At 38.5% G+C, this 10,641-nt stretch overlaps 1 protein-coding gene across 1 annotated transcript; it reads right to left on the reverse strand.

The window, feature by feature from the left end:
• Nucleotides 1–534: 534 nt before the first annotated feature.
• On the reverse strand, nucleotides 535–2,560 carry LOC136283331 (uncharacterized). Its single transcript, XM_066171937.1, has 2 exons — nucleotides 760–2,560; nucleotides 535–581 (listed from the first exon to the last, which is right to left on the reverse strand). Exons 1-2 carry the CDS (start codon nucleotides 2,558–2,560, stop codon nucleotides 535–537), a joined length of 1,848 nt encoding a protein of 615 aa, XP_066028034.1.
• Between the last annotated feature and the right edge of the window lie 8,081 nt (nucleotides 2,561–10,641).

Below are 10,641 nucleotides of genomic sequence, written 5' to 3' on the forward strand. Positions count from 1 at the left end.
TACAATGATCAAAGATTGAAACAGTTAGAGCTATTTTCCTCTGTAACTTCTTGTTACTGCCTATAAGCATGCATTTGGTTTTGTCCAGATTCAGTGTTAACTTATGTTCATTCAGCCATTTCGCCACAGCCAGGAGGTCTTGGTTGAGCTTTTCAGTCAGCTCCTGAGAGGAAGACCCATAGCAGTAGATCACCGTGTCATCTGCATAAAGTGATGCTTGACAGGCATCTAGAACGCTTGGCAAATCGTTAATGTAGATGACAAATAGCAGAGGACCCAGAATACTTCCCTGAGGGACCCCATGGGTAACTGGCAATTCATCAGACAACTCATTCCCACAACATGTACGCTGTTTCCTGTCAGTAATGTAAGAGCGGAACCACTGAAGCGAGTTCTCACATAAACCAATTTTGGAGAGCTTGCGTAACAAAATCCGATGGTCCACAGTGTCGAAAGCCTTGGTTAAATCCAAAAACACGGCCCCACACAGTTTACCTTGTTCCATGTTCAATAAGACTTCATCAGCAAATGATGTCAAAGCAGATTCAGTAGAGAGCCCCTTCCTGAATCCAAACTGTTTCCTTGTGAGAAGGTTGTTAATAACCAAGTGCTGGTACAGCTGGGAATGCACGGCTTTCTCGAGAATTTTACTGAGTGTCGGTAAATTAGAGATAGGTCGATAGTTCGATGCATTTGACCGGTCGCCTGATTTAAACAAGGCTGTAATTTTTGAGCATTTCCACAATTTAGGAAATTTACCAGTAAGAATCGATCGATTCAACAGCTTAGTGATGGAGGGAGTGATTGTATTAGCAGAGCTCTTGAGTAGTCTAGCACTAATTTTGTCCAAACCAATTGCTTTATTTGTCTTCAAAGAGGTAAGCTGCTGAAGCACAAACGATTCCTCTAGTTCAGTTAACTGGAACTGAGACAACGGTTGTTCTAAAACCAAGTTGCAATTCGACCAGGTTATTTTGTCAGCTAGGCGCTTGCCTATGGATGCAAAGAAGCTATTCAAAGCAACAGCAATGGATTTGGAAGTGGTGTGCTGAATGCCATCGGAAATGATGCACTGAACCTCTTCTGAGGATGAATTACGATTGCATGCTTCGTTTACAGCTTTCCACATTTTGCCGTGATCTCCTCTGGCTTCCTCGATCATTTCGCAGTAATATTTCGACTTAGCAGATTTTACTAAGCGGTTTACTTTGTTCCTCAGTTTCCTGTAAGTGTTCCAGTGCTTTTCTGAGTTCGATTTACGTGCTTTACGATGATACCAGTCTCGATCTCTCATTGATTCGCTAATTTTGCTATTCATCCAAGGAATAGGTGTTCCCTTCACACGTCGTCGTTTGACAGGTGCATGATCGTCTGCAACTTCTGAAAACAGTTTGTTCCAAGTTAATAAAGCGTCATCGATATTGTTTTCATTGTCAACGACGTGCCAAGGAACATTCCTAAGATCTTCGTTAAATGAATTCGCATCGAAATTCTTGTAAGAGCGATACTCAAACATTCTTGGATGTGCTTTTGTGTGCACACCAGTCTTTAGAATGCAAAACACCAGGTAATGGTCGCTCAATGGAAACGGAACAACACCAGATTTAACAATGCGATGTTCATTATTGACAAAAATCAGGTCAATCAAGGTCCGTGAGGTGTCAGATATTCGAGTAGGCTCTTTTATCAGCTGTGTGAAGTCAAAAGCGCGCGAGAAGTTGAGAAGTAGTTGTTTGTCTTTCTTGGGCAATTTTGAATTAGGCATCATGTTTGCGTTTAGATCTCCTAAAATGACCACATCCGATTTTTCAAGATCAACAGCAGGCATACTATCTCGCAGAGACGAAATAAAAGTGCGGAGATCGGCATCTGGTGCTCTATAAGCGCAACATAATAACGTTGGCTTACATTTATCTCGAATTAACTCAATCCATAAACATTCCTGTCCACCAGTATTGATATCATTCCGCAAACGAAACGCCAAATCTTCTCTTACATACATAGCAACTCCGCCATATCCCTCTTTATTGCCAGTGCGATCTAACCTTATGCACACAAATCCAGGGAGTTTTATTTCAGCATCACTTGTTGAGGAATCCAGCCAAGTCTCGGACAGAGTTAGCACGTCAAAAATTTTGTTGTTAATTCCCTCAAGACGCAGAGAGTCGGTTTTGTTTGCGAGACTTCGTATATTCAAGTGAGCAATCTTGAGACCTCTAGTGGACTTGATATCAGCAAATGTCTGGTAGCCGGGATTAATCTCAATGTCACCAGCAAGAGCAATAAGAGTCAAAGCAAAACAGGCACGATGAAAAAGCTTACAAAGCATAACACTCTTCAGTCGTCCATTAGACTCTTGCCTCCGGGTCGGTTCGTTTCGATGAAATGAAGCACCAGCAACTTCAGCCCTGCAATTCATCTGGGAAACAAAATACGTCTCTCTATCGTTAAGCAAAGTGTTCTCATATGCATCTGAGAACCTGAAGAACTCCAAAGTGATGTAAATACAGAGAAACACACATAAATTTGCGGAGAGCTTGAAGCCGCGTCCGAACGCCATGATAAAAGTATCACCTCTCCAACTCCAGTAAATTCAATGATTGTTTTCAAATAAGTCCACTGTAAAATACAGGCGTAGTACTTTGCTCGCCGCAAAAGGTGACACTATTATTTGTAAGAGATCTCCTACCAGCAACTGACTGCGACCGTTTGATATCTTTTTTATGGCATGGATGCGCTTTCCTTACAACTTAAACTAAACAAAACCCCTCCGGTCAAAAACAAAGTTAAGTTGTTAAAGTTAACTTTGCATATCCAAGGACTAACCAATTTAGGCTTATTAAAGAAGCTTCTTGTTATGAATGTTTTTTAACTTGATCGTCGTAAGGACAAGTGTATACAAACGTACGTGCCTTTTTTTCCGCTTCGGTTTCGCGTTACGCGCGCTCTGTAAGCTTTGTTTGCTTTATCAAGGTCGAGAGACGTTGAATCTTTTAAGAAATAAAACAAAAATGCAAAAATTGTTGGTGCCTGAGCCATATACCTACAAACTTGGAGTTATAGCAGCTAAGTCTATTGAAAAATTGTTGATCATGAAAGAGATGATTACATGGCTATGTGTACAGGTTAAATTTTTTAATAGGCTATAAACAGTCATTCGTTTTTGGTAAGACATTATTCAAATAGACGATTTCTTTTCACTCAAAAGTAAAAATAACTGATTTAAACAGAAAAGTTGAAACATGTTGTCAGCTGGACTTCAGAATTCCATATCGATATCGATTTGATACCAGAACCAAAATGTATTGCTATAAAGATGTTTTGAACACAGTAATGGTATGTGTATGTGACCCATGCAAGATATAGATCACTCACCTTTCATAACGAACACTTATAGCTACAGACCAAGGAGTACATAGGTGACTAAGTGCTTACTATCTGGCGATTGACGAATGGCCGTGAATCAAAAAGCTGAAAGACTTAACGACGAACTTTTTCTTCACGCAATTTACTCATAACTAAAATATAGAACCTGGCAACAGTTAAAAAAGGCTAGGTAAACATTTGATAAGGTGAAAATTGGCCAAAAAAGTAATCAGAAAGATACCGTCAGAAAGTTGGACGAGTTGACACTCAGAGAGTGGCATTTCTCCAGCCTTAAAATTATTATCTTTAATCATACAAAATAGGTGGGCCCCAAAAATTCACAAATGATTTATTTCAGTATTTATGTGTGAAAAGGTCGCCTCCAAAGTTTTCTTATTCGCATCAGTTTGTTTTATTTTGTGTGGCTGTGGAAAGGCAAACTACGTGGAAAACGATATTGTATTCTCATCCGACTAAGATGTCTACCGAGTCGTATTTCAACCTCATAAACAATATTTGCTCTGTTAATACAAATAGCAGGTTCTGATGGTAGTGGTCCATGTTGGATTGCAGCGAGCTAAAGACGATTTTGACGAAAAAAGGTCTAACAAAACCATAATGTTGTTTGGCAAAAATTTTTCCTCGGGAAAACATCAGGCCCCGGTTGTTCGAAGGGTGAACAGCGCCATCCATTGGATAAATCTCTATACGGTGGATAGCTCAGTACATTTTGTTAACTCTCATCCGCTGGATAGCAATTTATCCGTTGGATAGCGTTCAGTATCCACCCTTTAACCAACTGGGCCCAGAATGATGCTGAAAGAAGCTTGCTAACATTTGACCTCTTTATTATGCTTTCTTTATATCAGTTTTCTCCTCCCAGCAATAACCTACTTCTCCCTCCTCCTAAAGAAATGTTTTTTTGTCTGTTCACTGTTTATTCAGTCTGATCCACTGCCATGCACGTGTTCAGATCTCATACGGTTTATGCACTCAGCGACTTGGCGAAGAAAACTTTCTTGTCAGAGATAGTAAAACACTTTAACTGTCGGGTCTAGAATTCAGAAAAACTTGAAAAAATAAACTGTTGTACCCAATAGATAATAGATTTCAGTTATCAAATCGGAAGTCAGAGATCAGTAATTCAAGAGAACATCACTTGATGTTCTTTTACTTATATTTATTCGAAAACCAGCTTCAGTGACACATTTAAGTTGCTTCTCTGTCTTTGTTCATTTGGAGTTGAAAAGAAAATTCTTTCATTCGGTGTCGTGGAACTATACCCGTTCAAGACCACAACAGTCAAGTTCTACACTCGTTTTCAAGCCAAAAGGCTCAGAGAATATATTTATTTTCAGACGTTAAATACTTATAAGGTTTAGGTATTGGAGACCCTCCGCCTGAAGTACTTTACATGTGATCTCAGAAATACCGTTTCCTGTTATGATGATTAACCAGTTTGAAATCTATCCTTTTTGTTTTTGGTTTTTTGAGGAGCGCATCAAAAACAGAGTTGAGCATCGACTAAGGGACCAATATTGAGGGCCAATATTGCCACGTGCGGCTCCAGCAAGCGTTTCTAACATGATGATATGGCACTCGGATCCAATTTGTATATTTTGAACAAGCGGCTTTGGAAAACTTTTAAAATACGCGTGAAATTGATCCCTAATTGCCCTTGGGCCCATACGATTATAATACGAATACATATACAAATGACCCTATTCTAAACCTCTTGACTTGGTCGTTGAGACCAAGATAATGGATCAGATTTGATTCTATTAACTGTGGAAATGGTGTGGTGTTATCCGACTTCAATTGTCGCACTAAATCTATCCATTTCCTTCTCTTTACCAACTTGATATAAAGCAATTATACCCTTCAGGACAGCCATTACTCATACACTGAATGAAGAAACTGAAGGTCCTGAAAATAGCCAGCTGTCAACTCATTTAACGTGCGAGAAGCCTACACTTTCGTTATCGATACTAGAATAGATTGTGCAACTTCGTTACTGCGCTAGCAGGTAAGACACCAAAAAGCCTGAAAAATTTTTACGCCTAATAGCTAAATGTTTTTTCCCTTTTGCGACAGATGGTTAACCCCTTTGAGACCCTCTACTTAAGCTTTCAATCAGTTTCAAAACTTAAACCATAAAAGTGTGATAAACAATTGTGAATTCAGCACAAAATCCTGTCTGTCTGCTTGGTGCATTACGTCTGACCAAACAGTGGATGATGGCAAATGGGGCAGCTGCGACTGAAAGAAAAATGAGCAGAATAAGATTAATCCTAAATAAATTTTAAGGGAATAGTGAAGCAGGCGTGGAGAATTTTAAACCAAACTATGACTCATACGTTTTTTTTATCTTTAGAACCAAGTAAAGCATTATAGTTTCTGTTTCATTGTGGTAATCTTGGACACGAAATCTAACAAAGCGGCTGGGCATCAAAAAGTGCAATTAACAATCATCTTATTCCGGTAGCAACACTTATTACTATAGATGTGTGGACTTTTTGAGTGTACTTACACGCCGTTCTGAATCATCGTAATAGCACACTCTCTGTGAACCTTGTGTGAGCATGGCAGGATCTGATAACCACTGAGCCCGTTCTGCAGTTAAGGGGAAAAGCGATTTCATTTATCATTCAGTGAACTCACACGTAATCATTACGTTGATGGAGTCATAAAAAAAAAATAAACTGTTGTTCGTAACAGTGATTGTCGTACAGACAAACGGAACGGACATCACAATCAGAAGCGATGGAACTTTTATTTATTTATTTATATTTATTTATAATAACTTCATTTGCCTAAATAATAAGATAATAATAATAATAATATAAAAAAGCAGAGATAATAATTAAAACATATTTACAGACAGATAAAAAATGAAAATAACATCGAAATGCAAAATGGCAAAAAGGGTCAAGTCAGAGAGGAACTAAATCCTCATTAACGGCAGCCCCCAGAATAAAAGCAATATGCAATAAAAATAGAGCTAAAAAAGGTAAAGGTAAAAATTATTTGAAAAAAAACTTAATTGATAAATAGATATTGGTGCAATATTATTGAACGATTAGTTCGTTGATTGACTGATCGATTGGATGATCTCCAAAAGGGAAGAAAAGGAAAATTTGAGTTTATCAATGACTGTTGACATTTAAACCGTATCATTTCAAAAAAAAGGCCCTCTTTGAGAGAGGAAATATGATGATAGGATGGCCCGTTACCCAGACAAGGAACTGTTTAATCGATTCACCATTTCTTGAAGAACTTTAAGTGTGTTAGTTATAATTTTATGGCTCGGCCATTTGATTCGATCGCTACACTTATATCTAAACCATAACCACAACGTTTTACGAAGTTATTTTGCTTTACTCAGTGATCAGCCATCTAGCCTCCAAGACGCCAGTGAAGTGACTCTCAAATACGTTTATCAATCGTGCTTTGCAGCAGTTGCTAAAATCAGGGCCTCTTATCTCAGCCATTACCTCCAAACAGATGCAACATTCATCTTGTCCTGACTGTGGAATGCATTTGGGTTTTCCTTGAAGCCATTTTTTCAGACAAACATCACATTTGGAGATGTCGTGATGCAGAGGGTGATCCATCACAATTCTACATTGAAGAAGGAGATATAGTTAGCCTTCTCGCGTATAAAAAATTCCTTTATTTTCTAACAGGTTGATTAATGAACAAACTGATTACTTAACGTTTAGCATAAGCCAGACCGAGAAGACGTATACAGCCAAATCGAGCCAAAGGCGACAAAAGAGCACACATTTTAGGTTTTTGTCGAAGCCGTTTATTCAAACAAACATGCATCGATCCCCTTTGTAAATGTTGTGATTCAGAGTGTGACCATTAAAATTCTAAACGAAGAATGAGACGTAGTGAGCCTTATCAGGGAGAAAAAATCCTTCATTTCCTAACAGGTTGATTAATGAAGAAACTGATTAATTAACATTTAGCATGAGCCAGACCGAGAAGACTTATTCATCCAAAGGAGCGCGTATATTACAGAATTCAGTCTACTTGTACTTACCTCTGTCTTCCAGAATCCTCCAATCTTAGATTCTAAAAGGAAAAAAACATACGCAACTTTCCCAGAGCGAGAACGTGGAAAGACGACTTACGGGCCAATTTAGAAGGAAAGAAATGAAATAAAAACATGTTATATAGTCACCTCAGAGGGGCGGCATGAGCACCAATGTCCAGGAACTGCCTCTTGCCATTCTCTCCATCCACTAGATCTTCTTATTTCCCTTCTCTCTCTTTCTATCATTTCTCTATTTCTTCTCATTCTAATCTCTGTTTCCCTTCTGTCCTGGTTCGTTTGAAGTTGTTCCCGCTCCAATTCACGCTGTTCTCTTTCCCGCATTCTCCTGGTCATTTGGACCGTTGCTCTGGCTACTCCTTGCTCCAATGCAAGAGGACTGTTGTTCGTGGACTCTAACGACTCAGCATTCCAAGGTCTTACAATTATGTTCAGTGGAGACAATGCTAACAAATTTGAAGCTTGAGAGTTTGTTAAGAAAACTTCGGCCGAAGGGGATCCAGTTGCAGACGAGTCCACAGCAATGTTGTTTAACCCGGCAATCTGGAGAAATTTTAAAAAAAAATTATTATATGGCTAGCTCCTCAAACGGGCGATATAGACTCATTTTACTCGCTTGGAATACTTGTTTTGATGCTTCATAAATCTATGAGCTGTTTTTGTTTTAAGTGAATAAAAATTGGCAATTTTTTTCCGCTAAGATATCGCTAAACACTAATGTGGGGTAGTCGTGATAACGAAATCAACAATGATTTTCGTAAGTTTATTTTGCAATTTTCTAAAGTATCTTTTTGCCATGTAGGGAATCAATATTTTGATTAGGTTTGAGCGATCAAATTTTCTGGATCGTTCAGTCTCATAGTTCTTTTGCAGCTTTTATTTCTTAGTCAATAAAAGCTGCGATCTCAGCTTTAATTTTAGTGATTGAGAATGACTTTTACAACGCCCTTCGTGTCCCAGCAGACCCGTTACGTAGTCCCAGAAAAGCAAAATCAGTGTCCCTCTCTTCATCTAAAAGCTATGCTGCATTAATTTTTTTTACCTCTGGCCCCATCCCTGAGCCTTGGCCATGGCGTGAGCCATTCTGATTACGAGAAAGCAGTTCCACGCGTAAGGTGGGGTCTGCAGTGTGTCTGGCCACGAAGGAGTCTGTTAAACCGTTAGCTTCGTTTTCCATGATACATGTATTTGCAACTTAAGGAAACCAATGCTGTACAAACAGAAAGCAGAGTGAGAAATATTTAAAGTGACTGGATATAGTTTTCCGGCTACATTCAGTGCACTCATGAATCAAGCTCCACCATTTGCAGTCGAACTATTTTTATACGTCGATCAAAGGATTGAAGTTTGAAAGTATGGGCGTAGTGTGTCAAATCGTCGTAAATTTGCTCAGGAAAAAATTATGCTTTGTAAACATCTATTCAGATGTCTCTGGGGTTGAATCTGGGATTAAATAATTCCTTTTATGCACAACACATTACATTATAACGGCAAGTTATCTGATATCCTTGTCTGTTGCAGTCACTGCCGTTATTCACAATTTTTGAAAAACTAGATAAGCAGTCAATGAACAGAAATATATAAATATAGATCGTCTGCTTGAAAATGTTCTTGGATGATACAAACCTTTCTGAGACTCGACGTGTTGTTCTCCAAACGTTCAACTTAGCTTGGAATTGTTCTTGAATGATACACGCTTTTCTGAGGTTCGAGGTTAGCAAGACTAACTTAATCTGTACCATTATTCAGTAAATTCATTGATTGTTTTCAAATACGTTCACTATGAAATACTGGCGTAGCACATTTCTCTCCGCAAAAGGCGACACTGATATTTGTAAAATACCTCCTAACAGCAACTGACCGTGACTGTTTAATATCTTGTTGAAAATAAACTACTTACCTTTGTTAAGTTTGAGAACTAGCCTCAGATGTATCGAGGCAGTATTCTACAAAATTGTACAAACGCTATCAATACATTTCTTATTCGTTATTATTAATCAACTGCATCAACTACTTTCTCTACAATCCAGAAGCTGTCTTCGTTAAACTGCCCGGAGCGATTGAAACAACAGCAAGGTCATAAGGCCTTTCTGCGCCAACGGACAAAACCAGAATAGTCCTAAAAACATCAAAGGACAGTTTTTTTTATCATCTTCTTTTGTTTCGCGTGTTGCACCCACGTTACCAAAGAATTCCACCTCAAATTTCAAGGATTTATTTTTAGTTAAACGTTTTAAAAAGCCATCCACACTAGTGAAGGGTTGGTGATGACAGTAAATTTGTCTAAATAACAATTTTGTCGCTAGCGCGGAAAGGCCCCATAGTTTTGCTATTTTCTGACTCATGTTGAAGCATACCGCTAACGCTTGTGAAGCAAGACGAATTAAGAGCGTAAAAATGATTTCGTCGTTGTTCTCCAGACGTTCAACTTAGTTTGAAATTGTTCTTGAATGATACACGCTTTTCTGAGGTTCGAAGTTAGCAGGACTAACTTTATCTGTACCATTATTCGGTAAATTCATTGATTGTTTTCAAATACGTCCACTATAACTAGATAAGCAGGCAATGAATAGAAATTTTCAGCTCTCTTAACTGAGAAATCGCTACATTCATTTACCTGAAAGCTACGAATGGAAAGCAAGACAAATATGGCGAACGACTTCAAGTCTCAAATTCAATACTTTAAAAGCTTAACGTAATGTTAGAGGCTGGAACGTACGAGTTCAATTCCTTGTGCCGCGCTTGATCGTTAGTCCATCGAAATCCAGATGCCAGCTACTTTCAAATGCTGATATCCGATCTCAGCAACAAATCCCAGCGAGAAACCAAAATATTAAAAGAATAACAACAACTGAATCGTGATAATCGCTTAAAATACATTTTTTTGACCCAAGAATATAAAAAATCAAAAATGAGACGACTCGGGGTAGTTTTAAAGTCAAATCATTGCTTTTTATGGAAGCTGTCTTCAATAAACTAGCCGAAGCTATTGAAACAACCGCAAGGTCATTAGGCCTTTCCACATCACTAGCGATCAAACCTAAAAAGTCGTTTCAAAAACCATCCGCACTTGTAAAATGTTGGTGATGACAGTAAATTTGTCTAAATAACAATTTTGTCGCTAGCACGGAAAGGCTCCATCGTTTTGCTATTTTCTGACTCATGTTGAAGCATACCGCTAACGCATGTGAAGCAAGACGAAGAGCGTAAAAATG

Source organism: Pocillopora verrucosa, chromosome 9 (assembly GCF_036669915.1).
Source record: "Pocillopora verrucosa isolate sample1 chromosome 9, ASM3666991v2, whole genome shotgun sequence".
NCBI lineage: Eukaryota > Metazoa > Cnidaria > Anthozoa > Scleractinia > Pocilloporidae > Pocillopora > Pocillopora verrucosa.

Coding starts and splice junctions, on each gene's coding strand:
- LOC136283331 (XM_066171937.1), bottom strand. CDS start 2,560: ATGGCGTTCGGACGCGGCTTCAAGCTCTCCGCAAATTTATGTGTGTTT. Junction 582..759: donor GAATCGATCGATTCTTACTG/GTAAATTTCCTA, acceptor CCTTCTCACAAG/GAAACAGTTTGGATTCAGGA.